Source organism: Engraulis encrasicolus, chromosome 1 (assembly GCF_034702125.1).
Source record: "Engraulis encrasicolus isolate BLACKSEA-1 chromosome 1, IST_EnEncr_1.0, whole genome shotgun sequence".
Taxonomy (NCBI): domain Eukaryota; kingdom Metazoa; phylum Chordata; class Actinopteri; order Clupeiformes; family Engraulidae; genus Engraulis; species Engraulis encrasicolus.
In genome coordinates, this window is record NC_085857.1 from 667,090 (window position 1) to 687,446 (window position 20,357).

General features: G+C 43.1%; 6 protein-coding genes across 6 annotated transcripts; 1 reads left to right on the plus strand and 5 right to left on the minus strand.

The window, feature by feature from the left end:
- Positions 1-534: 534 nt before the first annotated feature.
- On the minus strand, positions 535-16,177 carry LOC134446262 (histone H2A type 1-A-like). Its single transcript, XM_063195606.1, has 4 exons — positions 15,784-16,177; positions 8,434-8,448; positions 5,459-5,463; positions 535-942 (listed from the first exon to the last, which is right to left on the minus strand). The coding sequence occupies exons 1-4, from the start codon at positions 16,155-16,157 to the stop codon at positions 557-559; spliced, it is 780 nt and encodes a 259-aa protein (XP_063051676.1). The 5' UTR covers positions 16,158-16,177; the 3' UTR covers positions 535-556.
- On the minus strand, positions 1,863-2,523 carry LOC134446075 (histone H1-like). The gene has a single exon (XM_063195335.1). The coding sequence runs from the start codon at positions 2,475-2,477 to the stop codon at positions 1,863-1,865; it is 615 nt and encodes a 204-aa protein (XP_063051405.1). The 5' UTR covers positions 2,478-2,523.
- LOC134446189 (histone H2B 1/2-like) lies at positions 10,274-10,756 on the minus strand. The gene has a single exon (XM_063195504.1). It carries the CDS (start codon positions 10,750-10,752, stop codon positions 10,378-10,380), a length of 375 nt encoding a protein of 124 aa, XP_063051574.1. The 5' UTR covers positions 10,753-10,756; the 3' UTR covers positions 10,274-10,377.
- LOC134450976 (histone H2B 1/2-like) lies at positions 11,989-12,607 on the plus strand. The gene has a single exon (XM_063201465.1). It carries the CDS (start codon positions 12,169-12,171, stop codon positions 12,541-12,543), a length of 375 nt encoding a protein of 124 aa, XP_063057535.1. The 5' UTR covers positions 11,989-12,168; the 3' UTR covers positions 12,544-12,607.
- LOC134446112 (histone H3) lies at positions 14,304-14,784 on the minus strand. Its single transcript, XM_063195398.1, has one exon. It carries the CDS (start codon positions 14,731-14,733, stop codon positions 14,323-14,325), a length of 411 nt encoding a protein of 136 aa, XP_063051468.1. The 5' UTR covers positions 14,734-14,784; the 3' UTR covers positions 14,304-14,322.
- An 861-nt stretch (positions 16,178-17,038) lies between the features above and the next one.
- LOC134446083 (histone H1-like) lies at positions 17,039-17,680 on the minus strand. The gene has a single exon (XM_063195348.1). The coding sequence runs from the start codon at positions 17,657-17,659 to the stop codon at positions 17,051-17,053; it is 609 nt and encodes a 202-aa protein (XP_063051418.1). The 5' UTR covers positions 17,660-17,680; the 3' UTR covers positions 17,039-17,050.
- Between the last annotated feature and the right edge of the window lie 2,677 nt (positions 17,681-20,357).

Genomic DNA, 20,357 nt, shown 5'->3' on the forward strand with positions numbered 1-20,357 from the left:
TTAAAACCACAGCCATATTACATATCACCCTACATGCTCTTGGGTCCCATTGTGCTTTGGCGCCCAGACCGCAGCAGTCTCACCGGTCTTTCTATTATGCGTGTTTGAAACGTCTCTGAAACACCTTCAAGTGGAACATGCATATGCATTCAACACACAAGATGTGTAGGACCTATATTAGCTGCACCGCAGTCGAGGATGAATGCATGGCAACAAACTGTGCTGGCGTCTTATGCGGGAAACATACTTGGGCAGTCAACGAGTCTTTGTATTAATAATCATAGCTAAGCAATTCCCTTCCCGTGTCTCACATATTGAGCGTCTTGACACATTCTTACTTAGCCGTTACGTAGGCTAGACGGTGTAGATCAATATGCCAGCGTTTTGGAGAAAGGGATAGTAAACGGGTCATCCCCACTATTCATGATATGAACAAGTCATTATATGTTTTACAATGTTTCATTATGATTTCTGTCAGACATTGAAAATTGCTCTCTTCGGGATGTGTGAGTGGCTCTTAAAAGAGCCGTTGTGTTCAGGGAAGCCGGGGACAAATTTACTTGGACTTCTCGGTCTTCTTGGGCAGGAGCACAGCCTGAATGTTAGGCAGCACACCACCCTGAGCGATGGTAACGCCACCGAGCAGTTTGTTCAACTCCTCGTCGTTACGCACGGCCAGCTGCAGATGACGGGGGATAATACGACTCTTCTTGTTGTCACGAGCGGCGTTACCGGCCAACTCCAAGATCTCAGCGGTCAAGTACTCCATCACTGCAGCCATGTAGACGGGTGCGCCAGCCCCCACGCGCTGAGCATAGTTGCCTTTGCGCAGCAGTCTGTGCACACGGCCGACGGGGAACTGCAGTCCAGCCCGGGAAGAACGAGTCTTTGCCTTCGCCCTAACCTTGCCACCGGTTTTGCCTCTTCCGCTCATGTTTACTTCTTTGTCTTTGATTCCTAAAAAATCGAGTGCCTGTGGTCTCACCTCACGCCTCTATATGTCCACGGCTGGGGAGGCAACCTAGAGCCTGATTGGCGGAAGCTGTAAGCTTTGGAGCCAATCACTGGGTAGTTAACACCGTGACATTGTTGGGCAAATAGTTGGCGCTCTTTTCCGTTATCCCCACAATCATATTAATTTTTGCAAACAATAAACTTAACGCCATTGAATGCAAATAAAAGTATTTAAGCATGATGACGACCGTATCGCATACAGCCTATCCTGTGCTTTGTTATGTGCTGTTTTCTTTGGCGTGTATTCATTAAATTAATACTCTTACAGATGTAATTACAACGTTATAGCATGGCTACAATCTTTGTAATGCCATACTACTAGTGTAGTAATTACACATATAAGTCCTTCTATATTGTATACAACTGTTGCAACTTGTTTCTAATCCAAATAGAAACAAACAGCTGTAGTCAGTCGTTCATTGCGCGTCTTTCCAAAGTGTCCAATAAAGACAGACAGAAGGTATATGGTACGGCTAAATAAACTTGAACCTATATGATAATTAACACGTTATGTGCTTGTACAGATGTGTTAGGAGATGTACGCTCACATGCATGTTCATAACTAAACGGTCACTGTGAGCACCAGGCTGGGTTCAGTCATGTATAGCTGGCTTATCCTTATGGCAGCAGCGGCAGGGACTTGAGTGGGGCTTCCGTGATTTTAGAATCAATGACGTTTGTTGAAGGGGGGGGGGGGGAATCATGCTTGGCAACCGACCGCTCGTTCATTCATGCCAAACTTGAGACAGTACTTGGTGCGTGCATTTCATTGGAACATCTGCAATTAATGAGGAAATTGGGTGGCTCTGAAAAGAGCCTTTTGTTTGCGACAGCAGCCATAAATGCATTTACTTCTTCTTGGGGGCTGCCTTCTTAGGTGCTGCCTTCTTGGGCTTAGCTGCTTTAGGTTTAACTACCTTGGGCTTGGCTGCCTTAGCCTTCTTCGGGCTCTTTGCTGCCTTCTTGGGAGCTGCGGGCTTCTTTGCCTTCTTGGGGCTCTTGGTAGCCTTCTTGGGGGCGGCGGGCTTCTTAGCCTTCTTCGGGCTCTTGGTGGCCTTCTTGGCTGCGGCGGCTGGCTTTTTGGCTGCTGCCTTCTTGGGCTTCTTGGCAGCTGGCTTTTTGGCCGCTGGCTTCTTGACTGCCTTCTTCTTGGGCTCTGCCGCCTTCTTGGCTAACTTGAAGGATCCGGACGCACCGACTCCTTTGGTGTGAACAAGTGTGCCTTTGGTGACCAGTGATCTGACTGCCACTTTGACGCGAGCCTTGTTCTTCTCCACATCGTATCCACCAGCTGCGAGCGCCTTCTTCAGAGCGGCAAGGGACACTCCCTTCTTCTCCTTGGAGGCAGCGATTGCTTTCACAATCAACTCGCCGACACTTGGGCCAGTCTTCTTGGGCCTGGGTGCCTTCTTCTTGGGTGATTTTGCCGGTGCGGCAGCGGGGGCTGGAGCAGTCTCTGCCATTCTTGTTGCGTTTGTCTTTCGGTGTTTCCACAGAATGAATAACTGGATGAGCCAGTGGGCAGGACTTAAACTCAACATGAGAGCCGTAGAGATTCAACCAAGTGAGCTCTCCGACTCATTGTCTCTACAAGCAGTTCGTTTGTGTTTTCTGCTCTCGTGTATGTTAAAATATGTGAATAATGAAACCACGTTTGGATGCACAAACAAGTTCTCTGATAAATTAAATAACCCAACGTTCACAGAAACACGAACAAAGTGGCTTTATGTCCGTTTTTGGTGTTTAAACTTCACTGCAACTTCACTAGTAGTGGCGGAGTTATGGAGTCTTGGGTGTACTTTGTCATGAAAACACGCTATTTTAAGAAATGAACAGATATCACACGTTGCCTTCGAAGCCCAAGTGATCAAATTTATAATGTCATCTATCCAATGAAAAAGTAATAACTTGCGTTCGCCTTCGGTATTGCTGCACAAATAGCAGGTTTTGGACTGCGTAAAACACAGTCACTTGCGCAGCCAACTGGCCATACGTTTATAGTTATGAACCTAAGGACAAAATATCAAGCAGAGATGTGCCACTAAAGTAACACTTCAGACTTTTGCCATGTTGAAACTTGGTGAACAAATGTGGGTTTGATGCTTTAATGTGTGTGTTGATGTTTCACATCTTGTTGCCTTCTCCGCTTTATGGTCTATTAGCTAATCATCATGCACAAAAGAATGGATAGCAAAGCAAGGCAAAGCTCATACATGTTGTACACACAATTGTCTCGGCCTATTCATTTCACCTTGCTAACAGGACAAGGGCTGCAATTCACTATGCTATATATTACATTTATACTATGTTGTGTATAAATGCTCAATGTGGACCAGGAGATGCTGGTCTACAAGAAGTATCACTTGTTATGTCACTGCTCAGTGCTCAATATATGCCTAATCATGAAGAAGTGATCTCCCACATATGTAAAAGAGCCTGCATTAAAGGATTGCCATGCTTAACTCAAAGATGTCCTATTGTGTTTCAGGCCCGTAGCCAGGGGGGGGTTCGAGGGGTTCGTTCGAACCCCCCCTCCCATCCCCCACCCCCACTTGAACCCCCCAACTACGTTGCATCCCCTCACTTTGACTGGAAGGCCTCACTAAAATGAGCCTTTGAAATAAAATAGTAAACGTTCGCCTCTTAAAATAAGGAAATTAGAAATTAAAGCGATGGTTCGGAGTAGAATCACCCTAATGCCATTTGAACCGTGACACCCATCCACCTTTACACCCGAAGTGTTTTCTGCCGCAGACTTACATCAACAGAGTTGCCGTGTTATTCGATGTTTATTCCGGTTAGCTTGACTCAAGCGCATATGGATACTGGGCACCGTCTCCAAACTTTCCCCACAAAAATAACATGTCATTACACCAAACTTCTGCAGTAGCACAAATATGGTCTGTACTCACGAAACGAAGCATTTGGAAGTTTGGAAATAGTCCAGGAGTTTAGTATTATCAACACAAGCTGAATAGCTTCTCTGCTGCTAAAGCTGTGCCAACGTTACTTCCGTCATATGAGACAAGCCCGTAAAAGTCTTCAACAAACTTCCAGACGAGAGTGTTAAAAAAGTTTTCACTGAATTGTGATTAAGGGTTATATTTTCAAGGCAATACTTAAAAGATATTTCAAATCTTACCTACTATCAATTAGACAAGGATTTTCGTTATCAATACTGATGCTGAATTCACTTTTCATTGTGCATATTATGAGCTTCGTTGAGGACTCTTACATGCTTGTCTTAGATGACGGAAGTAACGTTGGCGCAGCTTTAGCAGCAGAGAAGCTATTCGGCTTGTGTTGATGATAATAAACTCCTGGACTATTTCCAAACTTCCAAATGCTTCGTTTCGTGAGTACAGACCATATTTGTGCTACTGCAGAAGTTTGGTGTCATGACATGTTATTTTTGTGGGGAAAGTTTGGAGACGGTGCCCAGTATCCATATGCGCTTGAGTCAAGCTAACCGGAATAAACATCGAATAACACGGCAACTCTGTTGATGTAAGCCTGCGGCAGAAAACACTTCGGGTGTAAAGGTGGATGGGTGTCACGGTTCAAATGGCATTAGGGTGATTCTACTCCGAACCATCGCTTTAAGGACTGCAACAACAGACTTGCGACAAACTTATAACGAATAAAATATGTCTAAATTAAAAGATTTTCAGTGTGCTCGTGTATTTGGAGTAGGGAGCATAATGAAGTCCACTTTCGAGGGAAAAAGATCCCCCCTACCACAAGGCTGGCTACGGGCCTGGTGTTTCAGGCACATTATCCATTGGCCTGTTTCTCCTTCAAAGCCTCTGCATGAAGTTGAAAATATTTATAGCTTTAATATTGAACTTGAAGCCCTTTACCAAATTGATATCTGCATTTTAACATTAGTATACTACTTGAAGCCCCTTACCAAACTGATATCTGCATTTTAACATTACTGTAGTATACTGAGCATCCATAGCCAGGGCCGCATTAAGATAGCTGTGGGCCCCTGGAAGACAAACATCGCGACACATTTACATGGACAGTGTCATTATTATGAGGTAGGAATTAAAGATAACATGTTTACCAACTGTACTCAACACATTAGATGTTTTTTTTTTTCAATATTGCATATTGTCACAATTTTGCATTTTTTTAACTTTTGGCCGATCCGGGCCCCCTGGCAGGTGTGGGCACAGACATCATATATGAAGACTAGATACGTCATCGCGTATTTCAAGCACGTCCGCACAGGTCGGCCATATTAGAGCAGCCTAAACTCTCCACAGACCCTCCGTTACAGCTGAACTAAAGTGAAGAGTTGAAACGTTGGGATACTTCAAAATGTATTCTGTTGCGTCGCTGAAATATTGACACGTGTTTATAAATGGTAGGGCTCCTTAAAACTTAAGTGTAGACTGGGGTAAAACGCCCAGGAGAGTAATAGGCCTATGCTTCCCACTTAACCTATTTGTCCAAAAAATTAGATAGACCTACAGCTAATACACATTTTAATCATTGCTGTGCATTACGTTAACGGCATGGATTCATGGTGCATTCCCCAGAGGTAGGAGCTTCCTAGTAGGCAACAAGGAGGCAGCTACCTCCCACTTGAAAGCGTTCCAACCAGCAAGTCAAACAAACTACAAACATGGAGGGACAAAAACTACATATCCACTTCTCAAAGATGTCAGCAATGTAAACAACATCATGCGTTATTTTCATTTAGCCGCATTTCATCTTTGAAATACGCAATGTCAATATAACTACACCTAAGAAAAGTTAACAGGTGGTTTTGCAACCGTTAACCTGTCTGAATCAACTTTATTTGTCCATAGAATGGTGATGTGCAACATAAACTATTCCTAACACTGTGCGCTGCCATTGCTGTGATGACATCAAGATAGTCAACGGGGCGAAGTCGGTTTGCTTCGATTTTGCCCCAGCTCGCAACTTGAACATCCCGCTTCAACAGGCGTTCCAATGCATTTCAGCAAGTAGGAGGTCAGAAACATCCCATCTCCCAGCCCTGGGGAATGCACCAATATTCATTGCATCAAATTATAGACGACAGAGATGACGTACTGGAAGAGAGATGTAGCCTACAGCGCACCAAGTTAATTCTATTTGGATGGCTTTAGCGTCACGACTCATTTTGAACACAAGGTAGAGCTGTCGAAACCAAAGTAGAATGTAGACTAAAGTGAACGTTTATTTGCTATTTTACTGAAAATATAAAAGATTACTTTGTGCATTTGTTTATGGGGTCTATTTAATTACCTGAATAAGCCTACTGAATTATATTATACATGATTTTAGACCTATGAACATTATAATATAATGTAATATAATATAATAATAATGTGGATATGCATCACTATGCAGTATCAACATATACTTTCGTTTGGAATTTGTTATACTGTGTAAAAAACCAACCCTTTCGAAAATCGAAATAAATTTGAGGGAATTATGGCCATCTGAAGAGTATACAACACCAAAAACTCACTGCAACTGGTTGAGCCAGCAGGCTGCTCTAACATGGCCGCCATGCGCGGACGTTCGGCTTGCATGACGGGAACGCGGACGACGCATCTAGTCTTCATATACTCATGAACGGTCATCCGGGTACTTTGCTCGTAAATGTGCGTTACGCCCCTTTATGGGTGAAAACAAACCGAATGTCTCATCAACTTACATGCTACATCGGCTTGTCTAAATGAACACAGTCCATGCTTCAGCCACGGTTGTTTGGCTCTATTATTTCACAAGCCGGCAACACAACACGTTTTCGGCATGTTGCTTGTGAACAACGCTAGTCTACATGTCCGTATCTTTCGTTTATTAAACCTCAACATCACCTTGCATGGGTTGCTTTCCCCCACAAATGGGCGTAACGCAGATGGAAAACGTCACGCCGTTCATGAGTATATGATGTCTGTGGGTGTGGGCCCCTAGGCTGCAGCCATATCTAGCCTGTGGGGGCCTCCTGGCAGGTGGGGGCCCCTAGGCTGCAGCCATATCTAGCCTCTGCGTTAATCCGGCTCTGTCCATATCACATTTTTAGTTTTGTTTTAAGAAAATGTTTTCTCCCTTCTCTCTATGGGGTGGCTTTAAATTAGTATCCTATAGTAGTAGCCTATTGTGCAGGGTCAATTGTTGCAATGTTGAATTCAGATATCACATTGCACTTTCTGGAATCTAATCATATGGGTTGGACAAAATAATGGAAACACATGTCATGTCATTTTAGAATTGGAAGTTCCATGGCTCAAGTGAACCAGCCTGTTGGCCAATCTTCATCGATTGCACATTGCACCAGTAAGGTGAAGTGTGAAGATTCAATTAGCAGGGTACAAGCACGGTTTTGCTCAACATTTTTCTATTCACACATCATTGTGGGTGACATATCAGAGTTCCTTACTGATACAATGTGCAATTAATGAAGATTGGCCTATAGGCTGGTCCGCTTGGGTCAAGCCACTTGCAATAAAACAGGTCTAACTCACCTGTAGGGGTAAGTCCATAGGATGGGCCAAACTCATGAAATAGGATATTAGTTGAATGCTTTCACTCACCTGAAACGCTGCTTTTTACTGTGTGGCGTGCATGTGTACTTTGCCATTTCAATGCATTCTGGTCACGTTCGTTGCATTTCAGTGCATTTTTGTAAACAGAATGCATTGTAATTTTGCAGAAGCCAACAATGCACCATTTACTGCGATGCGTCATCACGAACGCGGCCACTGCATTAAATATGCCCAATTGAACCATGGGAAAATAAATTCCCCATTGAAAATAATTTCCAAATTCTGAGACCTGGGAAACTCCAACTCCCATTGTCATTGTGACACAGTAGAGTAGAGTACAGTAGCAAGTAGCATACACACACATACATAAATACAAAAAGACATTACCCACGAGACAATACACACATACTTACCGGTACACATAGCCTAAATCAACCAAATATAGCTCACTATTACATACATTTAGCCAAGGCAGCTCTCTCTCTCTCTCTCTCTCTCTCTCTCTCTCTCTCTCTCACTCACTCACTCACTCACTCACTCACACACACACACACACACACACACACACACATTGTTGGTCACAATACATTTATGACGCTGTCATGTCACTATATTTCATGAATACAAATAGTGCTAGTGAACAATACACAGGATGTAATCAGATTTTTTTTCTTTCTCTTTCTTTCTCTTCTCTCTCTCTCTCTCTTTCTCTCTCTCTCTCTCTCTCTCTCTCTCTCTCTCTCTCTCTCTCTCTCTCTCTCTCTCTCTCTCTCTCACACACACACACACACTCACTCAGTCACATGCACACCACAAAACACACACACACCACAAAACACACACACGCACTCCACAACACACACACACACACACACACACACACACACATCATGGAACTGCTCCTTGTGACTGCACCTTACCTGCACTCTCTGCTCTCACTCCACTTCCAAGAGCTGCTTGCACTATGAGACTTGCACCTACAACTATGCTTCTAAATGCTGCTACTTGACCACTGCACTACAATGGACCATGTTGGACTGCACAGTGTGTATTACAGCACAACCTTGACTTTTTGTATTCCACTAGGGGACTGGACCTGCACCACTGCACAAGAACACACACACACACACACACACACACACACACACACACACACACACACACACACACACACACACACACACACACACGGTACTGTACCATGGTACTGCACTACATCAGTCCTGGAACATGACAATACAACATGCTGCACACAACCCCCATTGACTACTTTATATAACTCACTGCATAATGACTAAATGCCATTTCATTTTTAGATGAAATGCCGTTAGATTAGTCTACTTCCACGGGGTTTTGATAGACTCACCTTCGATTTAGGCTATTGATAGCTCATCTCGACAGAATGTCTTGTCAATGCAATCTATGCATAGGGTTTTTGCAACTATATTTTTCTTATCATTACAATGAGTAATCCAATTATTCCAAGGAATATTATTATTATTATGAGATGACAATATAAGATAATCCATTATTGTCTCTTCGATAGAATTTTGTTTGGACATGAGAGTGTGATGTACACAAAAACATAGCACAGCAGACAGAGAAATGACAAATGTACACTGAACAAGGAAATATGTAACATATACGGACAGCTTCTGTTAATATAGTTCTGACTGCATCTTGGCCCATACCAACCAGCAAACATTCGTCCAAAACAGTAATGCAAACCAAACATATTACACTCATCCCTTTCAGAGGGGTAAAAAAAGAAAGAATAAACAAATAGTAATGTATGGAGGCATGTGGTGTGTAGAATGCGACTGCTCTGCAGTTGAAAGGTTGTAACAATGTATAGGCCTACTCGTGTGTAACATTGAGGCAGTCGGTTCATATGCAAAATAGGGAGGCGGAGCACTCGGAGGGTCACGGGCAGCCTCAAAATGAATGGCAGTGAACGAGAAGCCAGCGTATTAAAGGATGAAAGTCGCTGTTTTGAACTTGTAATAGTCCGGGGAAACTTCCTTCAAAGTTCACAGCCTGCCTCGTGAATTCAGGGAAATTACAAAAAAGTGGAACAAAAATGCGTGCATCCAGATGACCACGAGCACTTGTAGAATCCACAGTCCCAAAACAGCCACGACAACCACTGAAACCACCAAAGGTGCTGATTCACTCAACCTAACATCAATATTGAACTCAACAACACTCACCAGTTCTCCAAAATATTCTGTACGAGTCCATCGACATGTCGTCCTCCACATCTGAGGCAGCCGCGGCTGCAGCATCATCGACAGGTGGCTTCGGCTTCGTACCTGTCCTACGACATTTAAAGATGGTCTAGCTCTAAAATTACATTTGTAATCTGTTTCAGATGCCACCAAAATGACATGCAAGTCTGACTCGTTGGTGTATCTGAATAATAAACTCAAAACTGATTTGTTTTCTGAATCGCTGTCCAATAGCCCAGCACTTTTCCGACTCGCTGATCATTGTAGCCCAGCAACGAGTAGTGCTCTACATTGTATCGACTCCCTGTGCGTACGTCACTGTCTTGGTTATTAAAAAAAGAATGCGAGGAAAATTTGAATTTTTGTTTTCGGCAGGTCACTGGAAAAACTTAAACTGTATAAAATCTGCAGGATATATCACCTTCTCCATTATGCCTTATTAATAATGATAATAAGCTACATTAGGAACTTGTAAAGACCTGTGTACTTTAAAAGTCGTGAATTTTGACCTTATTCAGCGCGTCTCTATATGGGAAAACTATTAAGAGCATAGGAACAGCTTTCAAGAGAAAATGTGGGTGGCTCTTAGAAGAGCCTTTTGAGATGGCAGAAGCGGACAACGTCGTTTACTTAGAGCTGGTGTACTTGGTGACGGCCTTGGTTCCCTCAGACACGGCGTGCTTGGCGAGCTCACCGGGCAGCAACAGACGCACTGCGGTCTGGATCTCCCTGGAGGAGATGGTGTGGCGCTTGTTGTAATGCGCCAGGCGGGATGCCTCACCAGCGATGCGCTCGAAGATGTCGTTGACGAAGGAGTTCATGATGCTCATGGCCTTAGAAGAGATCCCAGTATCGGGGTGGACCTGCTTCAGGACCTTGTACACGTAGATGGCATAGCTCTCCTTCCTGGTCCTCTTGCGCTTCTTGCCGCCCTTTCCGGCGGTCTTGCTCACGGCTTTCTTAGAGCCCTTCTTAGGAGCAGGCTTGGCTGGGTCAGGCATATCGAGCGATTATGTTCTCGATGATGATAAACAAAGAGACGTCCCTTGTATATATAGACCCTTCTATGCAAATTAATCGCTTGCTTCAGTCCCTTTTGGATTCGCTGACGATGTCTACCAGGCTGTGATTGGCTGCCTTGTAGAATGTTTCGGCAAATAGCAGCACGTAGAGGGAATTACTATCCTCACAAAGCTCTTCTCTGCACATCCCCCCGCCCGCTCTTTTGTAGACGTGGTTTCCATTTCCTTTGTCCTCTGTGTCCTCAGCTCTATCCCCTATCCTCCTGCAATATGAACAGTAGGCCCTAGCTGTACTGAAGAGAGAGAGATTTAATAGCTTATTCAATACTTCTGTGGTGTGGATTATTGTGTTGCAAAATTAGAACAGGCCATAGCACAATACAGTTGAATAGAATATATGCTATTTCCCTTCATGTCAGCTTGAAATGTCTCTTACGCAGTATGAAAAAATGAATGGAAATGAAGAAGGCCCAAGTGTAATAAGCCTTCAAGAACATAACCTACATTAACTCAAATTCACAGTGGGTGGAAATCAAAACCTGTGTAGGAGCCTACCTCTCATTGTTATTGTAGGCCTACTGTGCTTCATTATTTCTATTATTGTAGTGTCGTCTTTCTTATATATCTTATCTTATCTTTCTTACATGTTAAATGCTAATTTATACTATATGTATTATTGTCCATTGTTACCAGTCCATCACTGTTACCTGTCCTGTCTGCACTTTATTTCAGTTTTTTATGTCAGTCTTGTCCTGGCTTGACTTGAAATAGGCCTATATATATATCCTATTTCAAGTCAAGTCAACTATAGCATATATATATATATATATATATATATATATATATATATATATATATATATATATATATATATATATTCAAGATCCCCCACGTTTCTTTATGTTGACCTCTTTAATAGCCTACGCTGTTTGGACCTGACCCAGTCTATACTCTCAAGTCAGATATTTTTGTTTTTCTTTTGTCTTATTAAATGCATTGGCGATGGGGGTATTTTGCTGAGAGAAATTGAAAAAAGTAATTGGTTGACTCGGGTCTGTAGACTACTGGTGTATGTTATTGATTGAAATCTACTGCTCTTCATTCGGGAATCCGCATGAATTAAATGGAGTTGTTTTATCATATTTCGTCCAAAAAGAGCGGGGAAATGGTTAACAAGAGCAATACTAACGTTTGTGGGTGGAGTGTTCTTTGGGGAAAGCGCGTCCCTCGCTTCTAGAATCTACAGAAACCAATCATCGCCTCTCTGATAGTGGCGGGAAATGGCTCATTGGATGGTCTTTTAGCTCAGCTTATGTGACGCAATACTGAAACTGCTATATAGAACGGTACGTCTTGGGTAGGATATTATTCGACTGAATTTTCTTCGGATTCATCATGTCTGATACCGCAAAGCCTGCGCCCAAGAAGGGCTCCAAGAAAGCCGTCAGCAAGTCCGCGGCAAAGGGCGGCAAGAAGCGCAAGAGGACCAGGAAGGAAAGCTATGCCATCTACGTGTACAAGGTCCTGAAGCAGGTCCACCCCGATACTGGTATCTCTTCTAAGGCCATGAGCATCATGAACTCCTTCGTCAACGACATCTTCGAGCGCATCGCTGGTGAGGCATCCCGCCTGGCGCATTACAACAAGCGCCACACCATCTCCTCCAGGGAGATCCAGACCGCAGTGCGGCTGTTGCTGCCCGGTGAGCTCGCCAAGCACGCCGTGTCTGAGGGAACCAAGGCCGTCACCAAGTACACTAGCTCTAAGTAAAGTGGTCATCGATCTTTTCCCAACACAAAGGCTCTTCTAAGAGCCACCCAAAATCTCACCCGAAAAGCTATTCCTGTTGTCGATTTTAATACTCAACCAGTGAAGTAAAGCCTTGCGTAAGCGCGCACAACCAAAACCCACTAAGCGACAACCGAGCAATCCAAATATACTGTAACCTTTAACCCTATCCAGACCGGGCTTTTTTGGCATACCTGGGACCGGGGGGGGCTCTTTTGACCCCCCCCCCTCATAACTTAAAAACCGAATGGCGTATGACCACCAAACTTGGAGGGGATGATCTTCAGCCAAAGATCTATGAATGACATCAGTTTGGTGTCATTATTGGATATCATAACGTCGTTATGCCATCATTTTCTGATTTTATTGCCCAAAATGTCACCTTAATGTATTTTCCTATCTAACTTGGGTAATGCATATCAATTTTGGTTATTATGTGCATCAGACCACTTCAAATGTTCACAAGGGTGTCTGATGCTAATGAAAATGTAAAAAAAATATGAAAAGTGATGATGATGAGACTTAGATCAGTGATTTTTGGGCAGGTGTACCCGTCAGAAAACCGTTGCCATGGCAACAACAAAAATGATAGACCTAATCTTTTGGTATCACATTGTAGCCAACTTCATTTTAGGAAAAGTCACAAAGTTTCGTAGTCATAGCTTTAGTCATTCAAGAGTTACACAACATCAAAGTTGGTGCGGGCACTTTTAGCCCCCCCCCCGGTCTGGATAGGGTTAACCAGGTCCAGAATTAAGCACAGAAAGTGTCAAGTGTGTCAGGCATGAATAAATATGCTATGTACACAACCATTTTTAGGCCAAGAAATTGGCTCTTAAAATAGCAAACTTGTTCGAAATCCCCACAACTTTATATCCTGGTCCTGGCCATCCCATTATACAACAACTTTGTGGCCCACTTCAAATGTGGTGAATTTGTGGTTTGTTGAATCACATTGGTGTGTGTCGTGTAAAGTAATGAACTGCATTGCAATATATTTATCACCATTTATAATCTACCACCATCAACATGTCCCACTTACAAAGTGTTGGAGCCATGATAGTATTTTGCATATTTAGAAATATAATTAGAATGTTAGAATTACTATATTTAGATTTTTGCAATTTATAGTTTAATTATTTAATGAAAGGAATGATTATTGTAAGTTTTGGAGCAATTTAACCGTCATTTAGAATTGGAAATTTTAATTTGATTGCGTGCGTAAAAGACGCATCTTCAGAACTGATGGAACGCCGGAAAGAGCCAGACGAACTTGTGGAGCACGGATGTATATTGTTTTTCGACCGAGCTTGCTGTGTAATTAAGAAACAACGGCATTGTATCTGAGAGACCACTTTTGTTAAACCACTTTTTAATAGTTTTTTTTGTTTATGAAGAACCCAGCTTGCTCCAGTCATTCTTTTCAAAAGTGCTTCTCGAGTTCGGAATGACAAAGATATTGGATCTACGGCCATAACAAGTTAAACTTATAAAGATGCGAAGGAACCGCCAAGGAGTATAACTGCAGTGTGGCGTTTTCTGTAGATCCACATGCACGAGGTATATTCTGGATACGTTACTTAGGGAAGCTTATATTCCTAAATTAATAGTGAGTGGGGACCAATATCTACATTTCACAGGCCAGGCCAAACATTATTTCTCTTCGTGCTAATTATTATTACTGGTGAAGTGGAAAACATTGCCTTCACGGGAGGGTGTGTGTGGCTCTTAAAAGAGCCGTTGGGGTTTACAGGGAAAGGCTTAAGCACGCTCTCCGCGGATACGACGAGCCAGCTGGATGTCCTTGGGCATGATGGTCACTCTCTTGGCGTGGATGGCGCACAGGTTGGTGTCCTCGAACAGACCAACCAGGTAAGCCTCGCTAGCCTCCTGCAGAGCCATGACAGCAGAGCTCTGGAAGCGCAGGTCGGTCTTGAAGTCCTGAGCGATTTCTCTGACCAGACGCTGGAAGGGCAGCTTGCGGATCAGCAACTCAGTGGATTTCTGGTAGCGACGGATCTCCCTCAGAGCCACAGTTCCTGGCCTGTAACGGTGAGGCTTCTTCACGCCACCGGTAGCCGGTGCGCTTTTACGCGCTGCCTTAGTGGCGAGCTGCTTCCTCGGGGCCTTGCCACCGGTGGACTTGCGGGCAGTTTGCTTGGTTCTTGCCATTGTTGAGCTTCGTTGGAAGGGACGAATGTGAAGATGAATGCGAAGCGCGTGCTATTTATTGCTACACCCGAGACTTGCCTCCAATGACGTTTCCTCGACTGTTCCCTCTGATTGGATTTCATCTCAATGGCGCCTAAAATTCAAACCGTAGAGTATCGCCCCGCCACCACCAGTACAATTTATTTATCGGTGTTATAATAGTTTAAAAATGTACTTTTCATTTCTCAACCAGCCTACACGTCTAACAATGCGTACACCCAGTTAAACAACAAATGTCTGTTTATGCAACGCGCTCTTTAAACCATATATTTCACATTTCATGTTTTCAGCTTCATTTGGAGTGGCGCGCAAACAGCCATCACCATCATCGGTTTTGTTTTGAAACAATATGAAGGCTAGATTATGCTATATACTATATATATATATATATATATATATATATATATATATATATATATATATATATATCGTGGATACATGCAACGAGCTGTGCTGCGTCTATACAAGGGCTATGAATGTTTGTAAACATGAAGTTATGAGGAGAGGCAAGACACTTAAAGCCAACCCCGTGCGCAATTTTTTTGACCGACAGCGGTTTGCAACGATCAGAGGTTGAGTTGTGGGCAGATAGTTTCGCGTAATCAGGTTATAAACAAACTTTGGAACCCATGTATTGTAAGAAAAGTACTCGGGTAGTCAATGCGCCTTTGTATTTATTATTCGTAACCAATGTCCTTCAGTCTTCACACAACACACATTATTTAGACGGTACTTATACCAGAACTCCCTGTAAGTTGTTTTTGTTCGTTTTTACATCAATAGAATCTTCCTGGTTATCCTAATGGGGAAATGTAGATTTCGTTGCGTGTAGACTATATTGAAATTGTTAATGATAAGCGTAAAAATACAGCATGTTTAGCAAACATTATGGACAAGGTAATCCCTTGTGATTATACACCAAATTTCACAAATTGGAAAATGCTTTTTTTAGGGATGTGGGTGGCTCTTAAAAGAGCCTTTGTGGTCAGAGAGGTTGGGGGTCAAATTTACTTGGACTTCTCGGTCTTCTTGGGCAGGAGCACAGCCTGAATGTTGGGCAGCACACCACCCTGAGCGATGGTAACGCCACCGAGCAGTTTGTTCAACTCCTCGTCGTTACGCACGGCCAACTGCAGATGACGGGGAATGATACGACTCTTCTTGTTGTCACGAGCAGCGTTACCGGCCAACTCCAGGATCTCAGCGGTCAAGTACTCCATCACTGCAGCCATGTAGACGGGTGCGCCAGCTCCCACGCGCTGAGCATAGTTGCCTTTACGCAGCAGTCTGTGCACACGACCAACGGGGAACTGCAGTCCAGCCCTGGATGAACGAGTCTTGGCCTTCGCCCTGGTCTTGCCTCCGGTTTTGCCTCTTCCGCTCATGTTTGATGCTTTCTCTTTGATTACGAGAAATCGAGTGCCTGAAGGTTCACCTCACGCCTCTATGTGACCACGGCTGGGGAGGCAACCTAGAGCCTGAGTGGCTGAAGCTGTAAGCTTTGGAGCCAATCACTGGTTAAAACAGTTGGCGCTCTTTTCCGTTATCCCCACAATCACATATTTTGTTGTAAAACAATATACTTAACGCCATGGAATGAAAGTAAAAGCATGCACGACGACGGTATTGCATACAGCCTATCATGCGCTTTGTTATATGCTCTGTTTTCTTTGGCTTGTATTTATTAAAGTAGAAGTACTCGTACAGATGTAATTACAACCATATAACATGGCTACGATATTTTTAATGCCATACTACTAGTGTTGTAATTACACATCTAAGTCAATCTATATTGTATACAACTGTTGCAACTTGTTTCTTATTCAAATAGAAACAAACAGCTGTAGTCAAACGTTCATGTCGCGTCTTTCCAAAGATTCCAACAAAGACAGACAGAAGCTATATGATACGGCAAAATAAACTTGAACTTGTTATAATTAACATGGTATGTGCTTGCACATATGTGTTAGGAGGTGTACGCTCACATGCATGTTTATAACTAACCCGTTACTGTGAGCGTATAGCTGGGTTCAGTTATCGTTATGGCAGCAGCGGCAGGGACTTGAGAGTGGGGCTTCTGTGATTTTGCAAACAATGAATGGCTTGTTGGGGGGAAATGGCGCAAATCATGCTTGGCAACCGACCGCTCGTTCATGATTCATGCCAAACTTTGAGAGAGTACTTGGTGCGTGCATTTCATTGGAACATGTGCAATTAATGAGGAAATTGGGTGGCTCTGAAAAGAGCCTTTTGTTTGTGACAGCAGCCATAAATGAATTTACTTCTTCTTGGGGGCTGCCTTCTTAGGTGCTGCCTTCTTGGGCTTAGCTGCTTTAGGTTTAGCGGCCTTGGGCTTGGCTGCCTTCTTCGGGCTCTTTGCTGCCTTCTTGGGAGCTGCGGGCTTCTTTGCCTTCTTGGGGCTTTTGGTAGCCTTCTTGGGGGCGGCGGGCTTCTTAGCCTTCTTCGGGCTTTTGGTTGCCTTCTTGGCGGCGGCGGCAGGCTTTTTGGCTGCTGCCTTCTTGGGCTTCTTGGCAGCTGGCTTTTTGGCCGCTGGCTTCTTGACTGCCTTCTTCTTGGGCTCTGCTGCCTTCTTGGCTAACTTGAAGGATCCGGACGCACCGACTCCTTTCGTGTGAACAAGTGTGCCTTTGGTGACCAGTGCTCTGACTGCCACTTTGACGCGAGCCTTGTTCTTCTCCACATCGTATCCACCAGCTGCGAGCGCCTTCTTCAGAGCGGCAAGGGACACTCCTTTCTTCTCCTTGGAGGCAGCGATTGCTTTCACAATCAACTCGCCGACACTTGGGCCAGTCTTCTTGGGCCTGGGTGCCTTCTTCTTGGGTGATTTTGCCGGTGCGGCAGCGGGGGCTGGAGCAGTCTCTGCCATTCTTGTTGAGTTTGTCTTTCAGTGTTTCCACAGATTTAATAACTGAATGAGCCAGTGGGCAGGACTTAAACTCAACATGAGAGCCGTAGAGATTCAACCAAGTGAGCTCTCCGACTCATTGTCTATACAAGCAGTTCGTTTGTGTTTTCTGCTCTCGTGTATGTTAAAATATGTGAATAATGAAACCACGTTTGGATGCACAAACAAGTTCTCTGATAAATTAAATAACCCAACGTTCACATAAACACGAACAAAGTGGCTTTATGTCCGTTTATGGTATTTAAACTTCAGTGCAACTTCACTAGTAGTAGTGGAGTTGTGGAGACTTGTGTCTATTTTGTCATGAAAACACGCTATTTTAAGGATTTTACAGATATCAAACGTTGCCTTCGAAGCCTAAGTGATCAAATATATAATGTCGTCTATCCAATGAAAAAGTAATAATTTGCTTTCGCCTTCGGTATTGCTGTACAAATAGCATATTTTGGACTGCGTAAAGCACAGTCACTTGCGCAGCCAGCTGGCCATACGCTTACAGTTATGAACCTAAGGACAAAATATCAAGCAGAGATGTGCCACTAAAGTAACCATTCAGACTTTGACCATGTTGAAACTTGGTGAAGAAATATGTGTTTGATGCTTCAATATGTGTGTTTGGTGTTTTACATTATTTTGCCTTTCTCGCTTATAATCATCATGCACAAGAGAATGGATAGCAAAGCCAACCACACACATGTTGTACACACAATTGTCTCGGCCTATTCATTTCACCTGGCTAACAGAACAAGGGTTGCAATTCACTATGACACTGACATGAAACTACGGCATTTTACTTCATAATAATGTCCGGGTGATTTCTTCTTCCGCCATCATTATCATCATGCCCCCCAATGTTGTGTATAAATGCTCAACGTGGACCAGGAGATGCTGGTCTACAAGAATTACCACTTGTTGTCACTGCTCAATATAATAGCCTCCCAGATGTGCAAAAGAGCCTACATTAAAGGATTGCCATGCTTAATTCAAAGATGACCTATTGTGTTTCAAACACGTCACATCCATTGGCCTGTTTCTCCTTCAAAGCCTGAAGTTGAAATATTTACAGCTGCCTATATTATTCAACTCGGAACCCTTTACCAAATGAATAGCTGCATTTTAACATTAGTATACTGAGCATCCATATGACATATTTAAAAAGAAAAGAAGGGGTTCTACCTTATCTCTATGCCCATGCAACACCCATATATTGGGATAGAATAAAACTCTACAGGGTCAATTGTTGCAACATTGAATTCAGATGTCACATTGCACTGGAGTCTAATCATATAAGCCTATAACCAAAAGTCAAAGTGAATAATCGGTCCGTCCGTTTTTTGTTTTGTTTTTTTAAGCTGTGCCTCACCATGTCATGTGGTTTGGCTGAATGCCCCTGAAAAACATATTTCTATGTGACTGAGAGTAGAGTAGAGTAACTTTATTGATCCCTGGGGGGAAATTCATGTGTCAAGTAGCTTACATAAATACACATACATGCCCACATGGACATTTCAAGACACATCTTATACAGGTAATAGTCAGGGAGGGGGAAAATAGAGACTACAGAAAAAAAATAATAGGCAAATGTGCAAAAAACATATTCTGTGAGTTGGGGTAGGCCTATAATGTGCAAAAACATACTCTGTTGAGGTAGACAGGATTAACATGACCAGAAATGAGTAAGGTAGCACAATTAAGAAATGTGTATGCTCTTAAAGACTTAAGACTTTAATATTCCATTAAAGGTATTCTTGAACTTCTACATATGAGATATGCTGTTGAAATCAATGTTATAGATTAATTATGTCTTTACTTCAATGTGATGTCACACCGCAGGACTTTTTTCCTTCAATGGTCAGGAAGACACCTTGGAAAAGAACAAAAAATGTCAACCTTTTGAATATTATAATTTCAAACATTTTGTGCAAAATGTTTCTAAGAAAGCGTTTCACCATTATTTGTCAACCACCTGTGCGCGTTTTCAGGTAATGTCACTTTGAGTAATGTCAAATTGTCATAATAAAGACAGCCCAAGCAATGTCACCTTATACTGTCATGACACTGTTATGACACTGTAATGCCATGACACAGAAATCGTGCTTGTGTTTTATGTTGTACTTACTTGGTACAAAACCCAACATATTTATGTTGTACTTACTTGGTACANAACCCAACATATTCCAGGATGTAATCAGAAGTGCAAATAGCAAAAGTGCAATATTCTGTAGTTTTTAAGCAACATTTGCAGATGAAATGCAGTTAGATTATTTTAACAGTTCTTGGTAGCCCATCTCGACGAAGCAGCCCATCTCGACAGGATGTCTTGTCAATATAATGTGTGCATAGGGTTTGCAACTATAGCCTATTTTTGTTCTTATTCTAATGAGTAATCCAATTATTCCAAGAAGCATTACTAGCCTAGGCGTAGTAGTTGTCTAGTAGCCTAGTAGTCTAATGGTGTGTTCCCCAAGGTTGGGAGATGGGATGTTTCTGACCTCCTACTTGCTGAAATGCATTGGAACGCCTGTTGAAGCGGAATGTTCAAGTCGCCAGCTGGGGCAAAAGCGAAGCAAACCGACTTCGCCCCATTGACTATCGTGATGTCATCACAGCAATGGCAGCGCACAGTATTAGGAATAGTTTATGTTGCACATCACCATTC